Raw genomic sequence first — 20,380 nt, 5'->3', positions numbered from 1 at the left:
GTGTTTAGTACCACTACCCGTAAGAAACCCCATTTATCCAGTACACAGTGTTTAGTACCACTACCAAAAAGAAACTCCATTTATCCAGTACACAGTTTTTAATACCACTCCCCGTATGATACCCCATTTATCCAGTACAAAGTGTACCGTTACCCGTAAGAAACCCCATTTATCCAGTACACAGTGTTTAATACCACTACCCGTAAGAAACCCCATTTATCCAGTACACAGTGTTGAGTACCACTGAACGTAAGATACCCCATTTATCCAGTACACAGTGTTATGTACCACTACCCGTAAGAAATTCCATTAATCCAGTACACAGTGTTTAGTACCACTACCCGTAAGAAACCCCATTTAAATAGTACACAGTGTTTTGTAACACTACTTGTAAAAACCCCATTTATCCAGTACACAGTGTTTAGTACCACTGCCCATAAGAAACCCCATTTATCCAGAACACAGTGTTTAGTACCACTACCTGTAAGAAACCTCATTTATCCAGTACACAGTGTTTAGTAGCACTACCTGTAAGAAACCCCATTGATCCAGTACACAGTTTTTAGTACCACTACCCGTAAGAAACCCCTTTTATCCAGTAGACAGTGTTACATTATCTGTAAGAAACCCCAATTATCCAGTACACAGTGTTTAGTAACACTGCCCGTAAGAAACCCCATTTATCCAGTAGACAGTGTTTAGTACCACTACCCGTAAGAAACCCCATTTATCCAGTACACAGTGTTTAGTACCACTACCAAAAAGAAACTCCATTTATCCAGTACACAGTTTTTAATACCACTTCCTGTAAGATACCCCATTTATCCAGTACAAAGTGTACCGTTACCCGTAAGAAACCCCATTTATCCAGTACACAGTGTTTAATACCACTACCCTTAAGAAACCCCATTAATCCAGTACACAGTGTTTAGTACCACTTAACGTAAGATACCCCATTTATCCAGTACACAGTATTCATAACCACTACCTGTAAGAAACCCCATTTATCCAGTACACAGTGTTTAGTACCACTGCCCGTAAGAAACCCCATTGATCCAGTACACAGTGTTTAGTACCACTACCCGTAAGAAACCCTATTTATCCAGTAAACAGTGTACCATTATCTGTAAGAAAGCTTAATTATCCAGGACACACTGTTTAGTACCACTGCCCATACGAAACCCCTTTTATCCAGTAGACAGTGTTTAGTACCACTACCAGTAAGAAACCCCATTTATCCAGTACAAAGTGTTTAGTAACACTATTTGTAAAAAACCCATTTATCCAGTAGACAGTGTTCAGTACCACATACGTAAGAAACCCCATTTATATAGTACACAGTGTTTTGTAAAACTATTTGTAAAAACACCATTTATCCAGTACACAGTGTTTAGTACCACAATCGTAAGAAACCCCATTTATCCAGTACACAGTGTTAAGTACCACTACCCGTAAGAAACCCCATCTATCCAGGACACAGTGTTTAGTACCACTACCCGTAAGAAACCCCATTTATCCAGTACACAGTGTTTATTACCACTACCCGTAAGAAACCCAATTTATCCAGTAGAAAGTGTACCATTACCTGTAAGAAACCCTATTTATCCAGTACACAGTGTTTAGTACCACTACCAAAAAGAAACTCCATTTATCCAGTACACAGTGTTTAGTACCACTACCCGTAAGAAACCCCATTTATCCAGTACACAGTGTTTAGTACCATTACCCGTAAGAAACCCCATTTATCCAGTAAACAGTGTTTAGTACTACTACCCGTAAGAAACCCCATTTATCCAGTACACAGTGTTTAGTACCACTACCCATAAGAAACCCCATTTATCCAGAACACAGTGTTTAGTACCACTACCCGTAAGAAACCCCATTTATCCAGTACACAGTGTTTAGTACCACTACCAAAAAGAAACTCCATTTATCCAGTACACAGTTTTTAATACCACTCCCCGTATGATACCCCATTTATCCAGTACAAAGTGTACCGTTACCCGTAAGAAACCCCATTTATCCAGTACACAGTGTTTAATACCACTACCCGTAAGAAACCCCATTTATCCAGTACACAGTGTTGAGTACCACTGAACGTAAGATACCCCATTTATCCAATACACAGTGTTATGTACCACTACCCGTAAGAAATTCCATTAATCCAGTACACAGTGTTTAGTACCACTACCCGTAAGAAACCCCATTTATCCAGTACACAGTGTTGAGTACCACTGAACGTAAGATACCCCAATTATCCAGTACACACTGTTAAGTACCACTGCCCGTAAGAAACCACATTTATCCAGTAGACAGTGTTTAGTACCACTACCAGTAAGAAACCCCATTTATCCAGTACAAAGTGTTTAGTAATACTATTTGTAAAAACCCCATTTATCCAGTAGACAGTGTTTAGTACTACTACCCGTAAGAAACCCCATTTAAATAGTACACAGTGTTTTGTAACACTACTTGTAAAAACACCATTTATCCAGTACACAGTGTTTAGTACCACTACCCGTAATAAACCCCATTTATCCAGTACACAGTGTTTAGTACCACTACCCATAAGAAACCCCATTTAACCAGTACACAGTGTTTAGTACCACTACCCGTAAGAAACCCCATTTATCCAGTAAACAATGTTTAGTACTACTACCCGTAAGAAACCCCATTTATCCAGTACACAGTGTTTAGTACCACTACCCATAAGAAACCCCATTTATCCAGAACACAGTGTTTAGTACCACTACCCGTAAGAAACCCCATTTATCCAGTACACAGTGTTTAGTACCACTACCCGTAAGAAACCCAATTTATCCAGTAGAAAGTGTACCATTACCTGTAAGAAACCCCCAAAATCCAGTACACAGTGTTTAGTAACACTACTTGTAAAAACCCCATTTATCCAGTAGACAGTGTTTAGTACTACTACCCGTAAGAAACCCCATTTATCCAGTACACAGTGTTTAGTACCACTACCCCTAAGAAACCCCATTTATCCAGAACACAGTGTTTAGTACCACTACCCGTAAGAAACCTCATTTATCCAGTACACAGTGTTTAGTACCACTACCCGTAAGAAACCCCATGTATCCAGTACACAGTGTTTAGTACCCCTACCAAAAAGAAACCCCATTTATCCAGTACACAGTGTTTAGTACCACTACCAAAAAGAAACCCCATTAATCCAGTACACAGTGTTTAATACCACTACCCGTAAGAAACCCCATTTATCCAGTACACAGTGTTTAGTACCACTAAACATAAGATACCCCATTTATCCAGTACACAGTGTTAAGTACCACTACCTATAAGAAACCCCATTTATCCAGTACACAGTGTTGAGTACCACTGCCCGTAAGAAACCCCATTGATCCAGTACACAGTGTTTAGTACCACTACCCATAAGAAACCCCATTTATCCAGTAGACAGTGTACCATTATCCGTAAGAAACCCCAATTATCCAGTACACAGTGTTTAGTAACACTACCCGTAAGAAACCCCATTTATCCAGTACACAGTGTTTAGTACCACTACCCATAAGAAACCCCATTTATCCAGTAGACAGTGTTCAGTACCACTACCCGTAAGAAACCCCATTTATCCAGAACACAGTGTTTAGCACCACTACCCGTAAGAAACCCCATTTATCCAGTACACAGTGTTTAGTACCACTACCCGTAAGAAACCCCATGTATCCAGTACACAGTGTTTAGTACCCCTACCAAAAAGAAACCCCATTTATCCAGTACACAGTGTTTAGTACCACTACCAAAAAGAAACCCCATTAATCCAGTACACAGTGTTTAATACCACTACCCGTAAGAAACCCCATTTATCCAGTACACAGTGTTTAGTACCACTAAACGTAAGATACCCCATTTATCCAGTACACAGTGTTAAGTACCACTACCTATAAGAAACCCCATTTATCCAGTACACAGTGTTGAGTACCACTGCCCGTAAGAAACCCCATTGATCCAGTACACTTTGTTTAGTACCACTATCCATAAGAAACCCCATTTATCCAGTAGACAGTGTACCATTATCTGTAAGAAACCCCAATTATCCAGTACACAGTGTTTAGTAACACTACCCGTAAGAAACCCCATTTATCCAGTACACAGTGTTTAGTACCACTACCCGTAAGAAACCCCATTTATCCAGTAGACAGTGTTCAGTACCACTACCCGTAAGAAACCCCATTTATCCAGTACACAGTGTTTAGTACCACTACCCGTAAGAAACCCCATGTATCCAGTACACAGTGTTTAGTACCCCTACCAAAAAGAAACCCCATTTATCCAGTACACAGTGTTTAGTACCACTACCAAAAAGAAACCCCATTAATCCAGTACACAGTGTTTAATACCACTACCCGTAAGAAACCCCATTTATCCAGTACACAGTGTTTAGTACCACTAAACGTAAGATACCCCATTTATCCAGTACACAGTGTTAAGTACCACTACCTATAAGAAACCCCATTTATCCAGTACACAGTGTTGAGTACCACTGCCCGTAAGAAACCCCATTGATCCAGTACACAGTGTTTAGTACCACTACCCATAAGAAACCCCATTTATCCAGTAGACAGTGTACCATTATTCGTAAGAAACCCCAATTATCCAGTACACAGTGTTTAGTAACACTACCCGTAAGAAACCCCATTTATCCAGTACACAGTGTTTTGTACCACTACCCGTAAGAAACCCCATTTATCCAGTAGACAGTGTTCAGTACCACTACCCGTAAGAAACCCCAATTATCCAGTACACAGTGTTTAGTACCACTACCCGTAATAAACCCCATTTATCCAGTACACAGTGTTTAGTACCACTACCCGTAAGAAACCCCATTTATCCAGTACACAGTGTTTAGTACCACTGAACATAAGATATCCCATTTATCCAGAAGACAGTGTTTAGTACTACTACCCGTAAGAAACCTCATCTATCCAGTACACAGTGTTTAGTACCACTACCCGTAAGAAACCCCATTTATCCAGTACACAGTGTTTAGTACCACTACCAAAAAGAAACCCCATTTATCCAGTACACAGTGTTTAGTACCACTACCCTTAACAAACCCCATTTATCCAGTACACAGTGTTTAGTACCACTGAACGTAAGATATCCCATTTATCCAGTAGACAGTGTTTAGTACTACTACCCGTAAGAAACCCAATTTATCCAGTACACAGTGTTTAGTACCACTACCTGTAAGAAACCCCATTCATCCAGACACAGTGTTAAGTACCACTGACCGTAAGAAACCCCATTGATCCAGTACAAAGTGTACCAATATCCTTAAGAAACCCCATTTATCCAGTACACAGTGTTTAGTACCACTGCCTGTAAGAAACCCCATTTATTCAGTACACAGTGTTTAGTACCACTACCCGTAAGAAACCCCATTTATCCAGTAGACAGTGTTCAGTACCACTACCCGTAAGAAACCCCAATTATCCAGTACACAGTGTTTAGTACCACTAACCGTAATAAACCCCATTTATCCAGAACACAGTGTTTAGTACCACTACCCGTAAGAAACCCCATTTATCCAGTACACAGTGTTTAGTACCACTACCCGTAAGAAACCCCATGTATCCAGTACACAGTGTTTAGTACCCCTACCAAAAAGAAACCCCATTTATCCAGTACACAGTGTTTAGTACCACTACCAAAAAGAAACCCCATTAATCCAGTACACAGTGTTTAATACCATTACCCGTAAGAAACCCCATTTATCCAGTACACAGTGTTTAGTACCACTAAACGTAAGATACCCCATTTATCCAGTACACAGTGTTAATTACCACTACCTATAAGAAACCCCATTTATCCAGTACACAGTGTTTAGTACCACTACCCGTAAGAAACCCCATTTATCCAGTACACAGTGTTTAGTACCACTACCCGTAAGAAACCCCATTTATCCAGTAGACAGTGTACCATTATCCATAAGAAACCCCAATTATCAAGTACACAGTGTTTAATTTAGTAACACTGCCTGTAAGAAATCCCATTTATCCAGTAGACAGTGTTTAGTACCACTACCCGTAAGAAACCCCATTTATTCAGTACACAGTGTTTAGTACCATTACCCGTAGGAAACCCCATTTATCCAGTAGACAGTGTACCATTATCCGTAAGAAACCCCAATTATCAAGTACACAGTGTTTAGTTTAGTAACACTGCCCGTAATAAACCCCATTTATCCAGTACACAGTGTTTAGTACCACTACCCGTAAGAAACCCCATTTATTCAGTACACAGTGTTTAGTACCATTACCCGTAGGAAACCCCATTTATCCAGTAGACAGTGTACCATTATCCGTAAGAAACCCCAATTATCAAGTACACAGTGTTTAGTTTAGCAACACTACTTGTAAAAAACCCATTTATCCAGTAGACAGTGTTTAGTACTACTACCCGTAAGAAACCCCATTTATCCAGTACACAGTGTTTAGTACCACTACCCATAAGAAACCCCATTTATCCAGAACACATTGTCTAGTACCACTACCCGTAAGAAACCCCATTTATCCAGTACACAGTGTGTAGTACCACTACCCTTAAGAAACCCCATTAATGCAGTACAAAGTGTACCACTACCCGTTAGAAACCCCATTTATCCAGTAAACAGTGTTTAGTACCACTACCCGTAAGAAACCCCATTTATTTAGTATACAGTGTCAAGTACCATTGCCTGTGAGTAAACCCATTTATCCAGTACACAGTGTTTAGTACCACTTCTAGTAAGAAACCCCATTTATATAGTACATAGTGTTTAGTAACACTACTTGTAAAAACACCATTTATCCAGTACACAGTGTTTAGTATCACTACCCATAAGAAACCCCATTTATCCAGTACACAGTGTTTAGTACCACTACCCGTTAAAAACCCCATTTATCCAGTAGACAGTGTATCATTATCTGTAAGAAACCCCAATTTTCCAATACACAGTGTTTAGTAACACTGCCCGTAAAAAACCCCATTTATCCAGTACACAGTGTTTAGTACCACTTCCCGTAAGAAACCCCATTTATCCAGTACAAAGTGTACCATTATCCGTAAGAAATTCAAATTATCCAGTACACAGTGTTTAGTAACACTGCCCGTAAGAAACCCCATTTATCCAGTAGACAGTGTTTAATACCACTACCCGTAAGAAACCCCATTTATCCAGTACACAGTGTTTAGCAACACTATTTGTAAAAACCCCATTTATCCAGTAGACAGTGTTTAGTACTACTACCCGTAAGAAACCCCATTTAAATAGTACACAGTGTTTTGTAACACTACTTGTAAAAACCCCATTTATCTAGTACACAGTGTTTAGTACCACTACCCGTAATAAACCCCATTTATCCAGTACACAGTGTTTAGTACCACTACCCGTAAGAAACCCCATTTATCCAGTACACAGTGTTTAGTACCACTACCCGTAAGAAACCCCATTTATCCAGTAGACAGTGTACCATTATCCATAAGAAACCCCAATTATCAAGTACACAGTGTTTAATTTAGTAACACTGCCTGTAAGAAATCCCATTTATCCAGTAGACAGTGTTTAGTACCACTACCCGTAAGAAACCCCATTTATTCAGTACACAGTGTTTAGTACCATTACCCGTAGGAAACCCCATTTATCCAGTAGACAGTGTACCATTATCCGTAAGAAACCCCAATTATCAAGTACACAGTGTTTAGTTTAGCAACACTACTTGTAAAAAACCCATTTATCCAGTAGACAGTGTTTAGTACTACTACCCGTAAGAAACCCCATTTATCCAGTACACAGTGTTTAGTACCACTACCCATAAGAAACCCCATTTATCCAGAACACATTGTCTAGTACCACTACCCGTAAGAAACCCCATTTATCCAGTACACAGTGTGTAGTACCACTCCCCTTAAGAAACCCCATTAATGCAGTACAAAGTGTACCACTACCCGTTAGAAACCCCATTTATCCAGTAAACAGTGTTTAGTACCACTACCCGTAAGAAACCCCATTTATTTAGTATACAGTGTCAAGTACCATTGCCCGTGAGTAAACCCATTTATCCAGTACACAGTGTTTAGTACCACTTCTAGTAAGAAACCCCATTTATCCAGTACACAGTGTTTAGTATCACTACCCATAAGAAACCCCATTTATCCAGTACACAGTGTTTAGTACCACTACCCGTTAAAAACCCCATTTATCCAGTAGACAGTGTATCATTATCTGTAATTAACCCCAATTTTCCAATACACAGTGTTTAGTACCACTACCCGTAAGATACCCCATTTAACCAGTAGACAGTGTTTATTACCACTTCCCGTAAGAAACCCCATTTATCCAGTACAAAGTGTACCATTATCCGTAAGAAATTCAAATTATCCAGTACACAGTGTTTAGTAACACTGCCCGTAAGAAACCCCATTTATCCAGTAGACAGTGTTTAATACCACTACCCGTAAGAAACCCCATTTATCCAGTACACAGTGTTTAGCAACACTATTTGTAAAAACCCCATTTATTCAGTAGACAGTGTTTAGTACCACTACCTGTTAGAAACCCCATTTAAATAGTACACAGTATTTTGTAACACTACTTGTAAAAACACCATTTATCCAGTACACAGTGTTTAGTACCACTACCCGTAAGAAACCCCATTTATCCAGTACACAGTGTGAAGTATCACTACCGGTAAGAAACCCCATTAATCCAGTACAAAGTGTTTAGTACCACTACCCGTAAGAAACCCCATTTATCCAGTACACAGTGTTTGGTAACACTACCCGTAAGAAATCCCATTTATCCAGTATACAGTGTGTCATTACCCGTAGGAAACCCCATTTATCCAGTAGACAGTGTTTGGTAACACTACCCATAAGAAACCCCATTTATCCAGTACACAGTGTTTAGTAACACTACCCGTAAGAAACCCCATTTATCCAGTATACAGTGTACCATTACCTGTAAGAAACCCCATTTATTCAGTAGACAGTGTTTAGTACCACTCCCCTTAAGACAACCAGTTTGACTAAACAATTTTAGTTAGGTGCGAGTCCGAAGAATACCTTAAACATTGTAGCAAATCCAAGTCAACTGTATAAGTTTATATTTAATTTGAAAAATTTACAGGACTAAAAATGAAAAAAAACAACATTTGCTTTCAGTGTCCTCCTTTTGGATTTATTTGGTGTAATAACTCTTTACACTTTGATATTTTGAAAAAAAATTGTGAATGCACTACGTGACATTGTTGTTTTAAATGTCCATTTCCTAACAATGGCATGGGTTTGCTCATTGTTGAAGGTTGTACAGTGACATATAGTTGTTAATGTCTGTGTCATTTGGTCTCTTGTGAAGAGTCGTCTCATTAATGGCAATCATACCACATCTTCTAATGTTATGTATGGTACATCAATAAATATTGATTTCAGGTTATTCTGTTTAAAAGTAAGAATTTATTACATATGTACCTGCAAGTATTCCACTAATTCTTTGTACCTTGGATTAAACTTCAGTTCTGCTGCTGCCAGATCATATGGAGTTTTACCCTGAAATCAGTGAGACATATATATCAATTGATCTCTTTTTATAACACTTATCTTACAGTACATTTATACCAGTAACATCTGAGTGGTATTTGATTTATCATGTGACCCCCTCAGCTCTGATCACCACTTCATACCAGTAACAGCATAGTGGTAGTTTATTTATTTTGTGAGCCCTCAGCTCTGATTATTACTTCATGAATATTTCAATAAGCTACAACTTAAGAGTTGCTGAGAAAAAAAGTGACCAAACTTTCATATATGACAGAAAAAGAGGTAATATATAACTTGTTTGCTCCGTGTTAAGCAGGGAATAAAAAGTATTCATGTAAATTAGTGTCTCTGTGTTGATTGCTGCTTAACGTCCAGTGGCAAATATTAAATGCATAATCTTACAATAACACTATTATTCTCAACTTTGTATTAGACTGACATGTTAACCGAAGCAATCTAGCTCAAATAGCCGCAGTTTACAAGAAAAAAAGTAATCATACTCTGATTTGGAAATTTTTTCACCTAATTTTGGTCATTTTGTCATTTTGATATAACTTACATTTGACTTAAAAGTTGGTGCCCTTTTTAAAAAAAAAAAGAATGTCAAAATCACATTTCTGCACGAGTATGCTCATACACATAGCATCGACAGTTAAATTTGAAATATTTAAAACACAAGGCTTGAAGCCTCGCGTTTCAAATTTGAAAATTTAACTGTCTCGAGTGGATATATATCGTATTACACTCGAGACAGTGGTAGAATCTATATGCATCTAGACAGGTCTATAATATCTTAACTCAAATTTGCCAGAAATATCACTTATGTGTTGTATCTTGGTTAACATCTATAACAATACAAACATTGTACCAAACAGATTTTACACACCATCAGTAAAGTGATTCATAAATTAATTGAACACTGGGCATATACTATAAAATATTACCTCATGTGTTGTAACCAAGGGACTGGCACCTCCTTGTTCTACCAGACATTTTGTGATCTGTAGATATCCCTGCCGAGCAGCCAAATGTAAAGCTGTGTATCCACTGTTCTATAATATAACCAAATAACATGTAACTATAATGTACAATACTTTGTTGTCAATATCAATAATATACAACATATCCTACAACTGACATTAAAACTTGTCTGATAAACTGGACATTGTTGTGTAATAAATATAAACAAAATATATATCACATGAATCAGTGGTCAAAACTGAATACAATGACCAGTCACACTTGTATTTATATTGTATCTAAACAATAAATAAACATGTTTTGTTGTGAAATGTCAAAACTTCCATTAAACCTGATATCTTAAAAAAATATTTTTTTCAAGAAATGTGTGAAATAATTATATCAATGGATTCAGTAGAACAAAACAAGTAAAATGAGACCCCACTTTATATGATTCTTACACATATTAGTTCATTAAATCTGTCTAATTAACAACAGGAATAAGTGTAGATTCAGTATAATCATTCATTCTTATAAAATATTTTTTTTTAATAAACTTGTAAAAAAGTTATATTTTCTGATTCAGAACAATAATATGAGTAAAATGAGACCCAACTTTATATAATTATTACAAGTATTTGTTCATTAAACCGGTCTAATTAACAACATGATTTAGTGTAGATTAATAGTAATGTGATCAGACTAAGTAGATAACATACATTTGTGATGTCGATCTTACATCCTCTATCAATGAGAAGTTTACAGATCTCCAGGTGTCCTCCCTCGGCAGACAACATTAATGCTGTCCATCCACCAGTAACCTGGAATAATACAACTGACATCAAAACTTGTCTGATAAACTGGACATTGTTGTGTAATAAATATAAACAAAATATATATCACATGAATCAGTGGTCAAAACTGAATAAAATGACCAGTCACACTTGTATTTATATTGTATATAAACAATAAATAAACATGTTTTGTTGTGAGATGTCAAAACTTCCATTAAACCTGATATCTTAAAAAAAAAAAATTTCAAGAAATTTATGAAATAATTATGTCAATGGATTCAGTAGAACAAAACAAGTAAAATGAGACCCCACTTTATATGATTCTTACAAATATTTGTTTATTAAAACTGTCTGATTTTCAACAGGAATTAGTGTAGATTCAGTATTATCATTCATTCTTATAAAATAATTTTTTTTAATAAACTTGTAAAAAAGTTATATTTTCTGATTCAGAACAATAATACGAGTAAAATGAGACCCCACTTGATATAATTATTACAAATATTTGTTCATTAACCCTGTCTAATTAACAACATGATTTTGTGTAGATTAATAGTAATGTGATCAGACTAAGTAGATAACATACTGCTGTGATGTCGATCTTACATCCTCTATCAATGAGGAGTCTACAGACCTCCAGGTGTCCTCCCTCGGCAGACAACATTAATGCTGTCCCTCCAAACCTCTGGAATAATACAACTGACATCAAAACTTGTCTGATAAACTGGACAATGTTGTGTAATAAATATAAACAAAATATATATCACATGAATCAGTGGTCAAAACTGAATAAAATGACCAGTCACACTTGTATTTATATTGTATATAAACAATAAATAAACAGTTTTTGTTGTGAAATGTCAAAACTTCCATTAAACCTGATATCTTAAAAAAATATTTTTTTCAAGAAATGTGTAAAATAATTATATCAATGGATTCAGTAGAACAAAACAAACAAAATGAGACCCCACTTTATATGATTCTTACACATATTTGTTAATTAAAACTGTCTAATTAACAACAGGAATTAGTGTAGATTCAGTATAATCATTCATTCTAATAAAATAATTTTTTTTAATAAACTTGTAAAAAAGTTATATTTTCTGATTCAGAACAATAATATGAGTAAAATGAGACCCAACTTTATATAATTATTACAAATATTTGTTCATTAAACCTGTATGATTAACAACATGATTTTGTGTAGATTCAAAATAATTATTTATTAAAATAAAATATTTTTTTAAAGAAAAAAAAAAAAGTTATATTTTCAGATTTAGAATAATAATATGATTAAAAAGGAATTAAGAGTGTGGTTTTTCTATTTACTCGGAGTAGTCAGGTGTTTGTGGTTGGTGTGTTTTGTTTATTTACTTGGAGTTATCAGGTGTTTATCGTTGGTGTGGTTTGTTTATTTACTCGGCGTAGTCATATTTGTGGTTGTGTGGTTTGTCTATTTACCCGAAGTAGTCAGATATTTGTGGTTGGTGTGGTTTGTCTATTTACTCGGAGTAGTCAGATATTTGTGGTTGGTGTGGTTTGTCTATTTACCCGAAGTAGTCAGGTATTTGTGGTTGGTGTGGTTTGTCTATTTACTCGGAGTAGTCAGGTATTTGTGGTTCGTGTGGTTTGTCTATTTACCCGAAGTAGTCAGGTATTTGTGGTTGGTGTGGTTTGTCTATTTACTCGGAGTAGTCAGGTATTTGTGGTTCGTGTGGTTTGTTTATTTACTCGAAGTAGTCAGGTATTTGTGGTTGGTGTGGTTTGTCTATTTACTCGGAGTAGTCAGGTATTTGTGGTTGGTGTGGTTTGTCTATTTACCCGAAGTAGTCAGGTATTTAAGGTTGGTGTGGTTTGTCTATTAACTCGGAGTAGTCAGGTGTTTGTGGTTGGTGGGTTTGTCTATTTACTCGAAGTAGTCAGGAATATGTGGTTGGTGTGGTTTGTCTATTTACTCAGAGCAGTCAGGTATTTGTGGTTGGTGTGGTTTGTCTATTTACTCGAAGTAGTCAGGTATTTGTGGTTGATGTGGTTTGTCTATTTACTCAGAGCAGTCAGGTATTTGTGGTTGGTGTGGTTTGTCTATTTACTCGAAGTAGTCAGGTATTTGTGGTTGGTGTGGTTTGTCTATTTACTCGGAGTAGTCATGTGTTTGTGGTTGGTGTGGTTTGTCTATTTACTCGGAGTAGTCAGATATTTGTGGTTGGTGTGGTTTGTCGATTTACTCGAAGTAGTCAGGTATTTGTGGTTGGTGTGGTTTGTCTATTTACTCGGAGTAGTCTGGTGTTTGAGGTTGGTGTGGTTTGTCTATTTACTCCAAGTAGTCAGGTATTTGTGGTTGGTGTGGTTTGTCTATTTACTCGGAGTAGTCAGGTGTTTGTGGTTGGTGTGGTTTGTCTTTTTACTCCAAGTAGTCAGGTATTTGTGGTTGGTGTGGTTTGTCTATTTACTCGGAGTAGTCAGGTATTTGTGGTTGGTGTGGTTTGTCTATTTACTCCAAGTAGTCAGGTATTTGTTGTTGGTGTGGTTTGTCTATTTACTCGGAGTAGTCAGGTATTTGTGGTTGGTGTGGTTTGTTTATTTACTCGGAGTAGTCAGGTGTTGTGGTTGGTGTGATTTGTCTATTTACTCTGAGTAGTCAGGTATTTGTGGTTGGTGTGGTTTGTCTATTTACTCGGAGTAGTCAGGTGTTTGTGGTTGGTGTGGTTTCCAAGTAGTCAGGTATTTGTGGTTGGTGTGGTTTGTCTATTTACTCGGAGTAGTCAGGTGTTTATGGTTGGTGTAGTTTGTCTTTTTACTCCAAGTAGTCAGGTATTTGTGGTTGGTGTGGTTTGTCTATTTACTCGGAGTAGTCAGGTATTTGTGGTTGGTGTGGTTTGTCTATTTACTCCAAGTAGTCAGGTATTTGTTGTTGGTGTGGTTTGTCTATTTACTCGGAGTAGTCAGGTATTTGTGGTTGGTGTGGTTTGTCTATTTACTCGGAGTAGTCAGGTGTTTGTGGTTGGTGTGGTTTGTCTATTTACTCTGAGTAGTCAGGTATTTGTGGTTGGTGTGGTTTGTCTATTTACTCGGAGTAGTCAGGTATTTGTTGTTGGTGTGGTTTGTCTATTTACTCGGAGAAGTCAGGTGTTTGTGGTTGGTGTGGTTTGTCTTTTTACTCGGAGTAGTCAGGTGTTTGTGGTTGGTATGGTTTGTCTATTAACTCGAAATAGTCAGGTATTTGTGGTTGGTGTGGTTTGTCTATTTACTCGGAGAAGTCAGGTGTTTGTGGTTGGTGTGGTTTGTCTTTTTACTCGGAGTAGTCAGGTGTTTGTGGTTGGTATGGTTTGTCTATTTACTCGAAATAGTCAGGTATTTGTGGATGGTGTGGTTTGTTTATTTACTTGGAGTAGTCAGGTGTTTGTGGTTGGTGTGGTTTGTCTATTTACTCGGAGTAGTCAGGTGTTTGTGGTTGGTGTGGTTTGTCTATTTACTCAGAGTAGTCAGGTGTTTGTGGTTGGTGTGGTTTGTCTATTTACTCGGAGTTGTCAGGTATTTGTGGTTGGTGTGGTTTGTTTATTTACTCGGAGTAGTCAGGTATTTGTGGTTTGTGTGGTTTGTCTATTTACTCGGAGTAGTCAGGTATTTGTGGTTGGTGTGGTTAGTCTATTTACTCGGAGTAGTCAGGTGTTTGTGGTTGGTATGGTTGTCTATTTACTCGAAGTAGTCAGGTATTTGTGGTTGGTGTGGTTAGTCTATTTACTCGGAGTAGTCAGATGTTTGTGGTTGGTATGGTTTGTCTATTTACTCGAAGTAGTCAGGTATTTGTGGTTGGTGTGGTTTGTCTATTTACTCGAAGCAGTCAGGTGTTTGTGGTTGGTGTGGTTTGTCTATTTACTTGGAGTAGTCAGGTTTTTGAGGTTGGTGTGGTTTGTCTATTTACTCTGGAGTAGTCAGGTATTTGAGGTTGGTGTGGTTTGTCTATTTACTCGAAGCAGTCAAGTGTTTGTGGTTGGTGTGGTTTGTCTATTTACTCGGAGCAGTCAGGTATTTGAGGTTGGTGTGGTTTGTCTATTTACTCTGGAGTAGTCAGGTATTTGTGGTTGGTGTGGTTTGTCTATTTATCCTGAGTAGTCAGATGTCTGTGGTTGTTGTGGTTTGTCTATTAACTCGGAGTAGTCAGGTGTTTGTGGTTGGTGGGTTTGTCTATTTACTCGAAGTAGTCAGGAATATGTGGTTGGTGTGGTTTGTCTATTTACTCAGAGCAGTCAGGTATTTGTGGTTGGTGTGGTTTGTCTATTTACTCGAAGTAGTCAGGTATTTGTGGTTGATGTGGTTTGTCTATTTACTCAGAGCAGTCAGGTATTTGTGGTTGGTGTGGTTTGTCTATTTACTCGAAGTAGTCAGGTATTTGTGGTTGGTGTGGTTTGTCTATTTACTCGGAGTAGTCATGTGTTTGTGGTTGGTGTGGTTTGTCTATTTACTCGGAGTAGTCAGATATTTGTGGTTGGTGTGGTTTGTCTATTTACTCGAAGTAGTCAGATATTTGTGGTTGGTGTGGTTTGTCTATTTACTCGGAGTAGTCATGTGTTTGTGGTTGGTGTGGTTTGTCTATTTACTCGGAGTAGTCAGATAATTGTGGTTGGTGTGGTTTGTCTATTTACTCGAAGTAGTCAGGTATTTGTGGTTGGTGTGGTTAGTCTATTTACTCGGAGTAGTCAGATATTTGTGGTTGGTGTGGTTTGTCTATTTACTCGGAGTAGTCAGGTATTTGTGGTTGGTGTGGTTTGTCTATTTACTCGAAGTAGTCAGGTGTTTGTGGTTAATGTTCATACTGTCATGTTTTAAAGTGACTTATAGTTGTGTTTTATTCTGTTAATGTTCATACTGTCATGTTTTGAAGTGACTTATAGTTGTGTTAAGTTATTTAAAGTACATGTTTTATACTGTTTATGTTCAACTGTCAGGTTTTGAAGTAGCATGCAATTGTATTTCATTCTATTAGTGTTTTATACTGTTTATGTTCAACTGTCAGGTTTTGAAGTAACATGTGATTGTATTTCATTCTATTAGTGTTCAATACTGTTTATGTTCAACTGACAGGTTTTGAAGTAACATGTAATTGTATTTCATTCTATTAGTGTTTTATACTGTTTATACTAAACTAACAGGTTTTGAAGTAACGTGTAATTGTATTTCATTCTATTAGTGTTTAATACTGTTTATGTTCAACTATCAGGTTTTGAAGTAACATGTAATTGTATTTCATTCTATTAGTGTTTTATACTGTTTTTGTTCAACTGTCAGGTTTTGAAGTAGCATGTGATTGTATTTCTTTCTATTAGTGTTTTATACTGTTTATGTTCAACTATCAGGTTTTGAAGTACCATGTAATTGTATTTCATTCTATTAGTGTTTTATACTGATTATGTCCAACTATCAGGTTTTGAAGTACCATGTAATTGTATTTCATTCTATTAGTGTTTTATACTGTTTATTCTAAACTAACAGGTTTCGAAGTCACATGCAATTGTATTTTATTCTGTTCAAATTTGCTGTATTTTGAAGTAGCATGTAGTTATGTAATTGATATTTTTCAAGTAAGATCTACTATGTTCTGAAGTTATCTGTAGTATGTTTTTTACTGTACATAATTAATTTGCTCTATTACTAATTTGGATGTTACTATTGTACCTAGCGAGACTATTTTACTTACTCCTTGATAATCAATGTCTGCTTTATTCTGTAGGCATATTTTCACATCGTTTACATTTCCATCCTGAGCAGCTGTGAAAAGTTTCTGTAAGTAAAACATAGATTTAACATTTAACAAATTGTAATGAAATATGAATGAAATAACTGTTAAATGAAGCAATAATTATTTCTTCTCCTGCATGGCAAATAACTATATAAATCAGAGGTATCCTCACCTTTAATAACTATATAAATCTAGGGTATCCTCACCTCAAATGACTATATAAATCTAGGGTATCCTCACCTCTAATAACTATATAAATCTAGGGTACTATCCTCACCTCAAAAAACTTTTATAAATCAGGGGTATCCTCACCTCTAATAACTATATAAATCTAGGGTATCCTCACCTCTAACTATATAAATCTAGGGTATCCTCACCTCTAACTATATAAATCTAGGGTATCCTCACCTCTAATAACTATATAAATCTAGGGTATCCTCACCTCTAATAACTATATAAATCTAGGGTATCCTCACCTTTAATAACTATATAAATCTAGGGTATCCTCACCTTTAATAACTATATAAATCTAGGGTATCCTCATCTCAAATAACTATATAAATCAAGGGTATCCTCACCTCTAAAAACTATATAAATCTAGGGTATCCTCACCTCTAACTATATAAATCTAGGGTATCCTCACCTCTAATAACTATATAAATCTAGGGTATCCTCACCTCTAATAACTATATAAATCTAGGGTATCCTCACCTCTAATAACTATATAAATCTAGGGTATCCTCACCTCTAACTATATAAATCGGGGGTATCCTCACCTCAAAAAACTTTTATAAATCGGGGGTATCCTCACCTCTAACTATATAAATCGATGGTATCTGATCCTCACCTCTAATAACTATATAAATCAGGGGTATCCTCATCTCAAATAACTATATCAATCGGGGGTATCCTCACCTCAAATAACTTTATAGATTGAGGGTATCCTCTCCTCCAAAAACTATATAAATTTGGGGTATCCTCACCTGAAATAACTATATAAATCAAGGGTATCCTCACCTCAAATAACTATATATATCGAAGGTATCCTCAACTCTAACTATACACATGGAAAAAAGTATTGCAACACCAAATTGAAATTGAAATTAAACTAGAGGCTCTAAAGAGCCTGTGTCGCTCACCTTGGTCTATGTGAATATTAAACAAAGGAAGCAGATTGAAAATTGACTACAAAGGTCAATAACTCCTACAGGGGTCAATTGACCATTTCGTTCATGTTGACTTATTTGTAGATCTTACTTTGCTGAACATTATTGCTGTTTACAGTTTACCTATATCTATAATAATATTCAATATAATAACCAAAAACAGCAAAATTTCCTTAAAATTACCAATTCAGGGGCCGCAACCCAAAAACAGGTTGTCCAATTCATCTGAAAATTTCAGGGCAGATAGATCTTGACCTGATTAACAATTTTACTTCATGTCAGATTTTCTCTAAATTATTTGGTTTTTGAGTTATAAGCCAAAAACTGCATTTTACCCCTATGTTCTATTTTTAGCCGTGGCGGCCATCTTGGTTTGATGGCCAGGTCACCAGACACATTTTTTAAACAAGAAACCCCAGAGATGATTGTGGCCAAGTTTGGATCAATTTGGCACAGCAGTTTCAGAGAAGAAGATTTTAGTAAAAGATATATAAAATTTACGAAAAATGGTTAAAAATTGACTTTAAAGGGCAATAACTCCTAAAGAGGTCAACTGACCATTTTGGTCATGTTGACTTATTTGTAAATCTGACCTTTATGAACATTATTGCTGTTTACAGTTTACCTATATCTATAATAATATTCAATATAATAAATAAAAACAGCAAAATTTCCTTAAAATTACCAATTCAGGGGCCGCAACCCAAAAACAGGTTGTCCAATTCATCTGAAAATTTCAGGGCAGATAGATCTTCACCTGATTAACAATTTTACCAACGTCAGATTTGCTCTAAATGCTTTGGTTTTTGAGTTATAAGCCAAAAACTGCATTTTACCCCTATGTTCTATTTATAGCCATGGCGGTCATCTTGGTTAGTTGGCGGGGTCACCGGACACAATTTTTAAACTAGATACCCCAATGATGATTGTGGCCAAGTTTCAAATAATTTGGCCCTGCAGTTTCAGAGGAGAAGATTTTTCTAAAAGATTACTAAGATTTACGAAAAATGGTTAAAAATTGACTATAAAGGGCAATAACTCCTAAAGTGGTCAACTGATCATTTTGGTCATGTTGACTTATTTGTAGATCTTACTTTGCTGAACATTATTGCTTTTTACAGTTTATCTCTATCTAAAATAATATTCAAGATAATAACCAAAAACAACAAAATTTCCTTAAAATTACCAATTCAGGGGCAGCAACCTAACAACGGAATGTCAGATTCATCTGAAAATTTCAGGGCAGATAGATCTTAACCTGATTAACAATATTACCCCATTTTACCCCTATGTTCTATTTATAGCCATGGTGGCCATCTTGGTTAGTTGGCGGGGTCACCGGACACAATTTTTAAACTAGATACCCCAATGATGATTGTGGCCAAGTTTGGTTTAATTTGGCCTAGTAGTTTCAGAGGAGAAGATTTTTGTAAAAGTTAACGCAGGACGACGACGACGGACGCCGGACGCCAAGTGATGAGAAAAGCTCACTTGGCCCTTCGGGCCAGGTGAGCTAAAAATCACTTTTCATTTTTTTGGGATATAATTTGGTAAAATAGAACTAGTTCAACATTATTTGAGTATCACCCGAGTTAAATCAATAAATAGCTCAATAATTTTTTATCTGCACATGCAGCTACTGTACCGGTAAACAGCAAAACAGTTGTTTTTATCCTCATTGTTTTCAACCCTTTAAATAACCAAATGTTTAAAGTTATGTGATTGACACCTTATAATGGGTCCTTGACAACTGTTAACTGCAGCAAGATGGCAGATTATCAGCATAAGGGAAGCAGGGATGTCGCTGTAAAAACTGTACGTATTGTTGGTCATCACCATTTCACTATAAGCCGTTTTGAGAATAAATCAGGCAACAAACGCTGTTAAAGACATTCCGAGATATTGAAGACCCTCTATACCATTTGCTAAGGAAAATCAAGCATAATAAAGGTTGGTCAGAAGGAAACCCATTGCATACAAGACAGTCCTAAAAAGAGAGTGGTGGCCATACAGCAGCCTTTTAACAAGAACTGTTCGAGATCAACTCATCGCTACTGGTTATCATGTGATAAGACCATTTCGGAAACCTTTGCTAACGAACAGACACACAGTTTTCCGTATCCAATGTAGTGCAGAGCTCGCCAAAGTTGGAAATAAGCATCGTAGAG

The 20,380-nt window shown here is 36.7% G+C and overlaps 1 protein-coding gene and 1 long non-coding RNA gene across 2 annotated transcripts in view; both read right to left on the bottom strand.

Moving 5' to 3' along the window:
* The window catches only part of LOC134690242 (uncharacterized), a 56,859-nt gene extending 44,844 nt beyond the window's left edge, over positions 1-12,015 (bottom strand). Inside the window, exons 1-4 of the mRNA XM_063550219.1 lie at positions 11,896-12,015; positions 11,235-11,336; positions 10,500-10,607; positions 9,487-9,564 (exon numbers count right to left, since the gene is read on the bottom strand). Of these exons, the coding sequence (XP_063406289.1) occupies positions 9,487-9,564; positions 10,500-10,607; positions 11,235-11,336; positions 11,896-12,015 (408 nt within the window). The remainder of the gene's footprint in view (positions 1-9,486; positions 9,565-10,499; positions 10,608-11,234; positions 11,337-11,895) is intronic.
* A 4,983-nt stretch (positions 12,016-16,998) lies between these two features.
* Positions 16,999-20,380, bottom strand: part of LOC134691416 (uncharacterized) — a 32,869-nt gene continuing 29,487 nt past the window's right edge. The window contains exon 6 of the long non-coding RNA XR_010102130.1: positions 16,999-17,088. This is a non-coding gene — a long non-coding RNA (uncharacterized LOC134691416). The remainder of the gene's footprint in view (positions 17,089-20,380) is intronic.

The sequence above is a fragment of the Mytilus trossulus genome, chromosome 11 (genome assembly GCF_036588685.1).
Source record: "Mytilus trossulus isolate FHL-02 chromosome 11, PNRI_Mtr1.1.1.hap1, whole genome shotgun sequence".
In the NCBI taxonomy this organism is placed as follows: Eukaryota; Metazoa; Mollusca; class Bivalvia; order Mytilida; family Mytilidae; genus Mytilus; species Mytilus trossulus.
The sequence above is the reverse complement of the archived record's forward strand: the minus strand, read 5'-3'. Positions and strand labels throughout refer to the sequence as shown.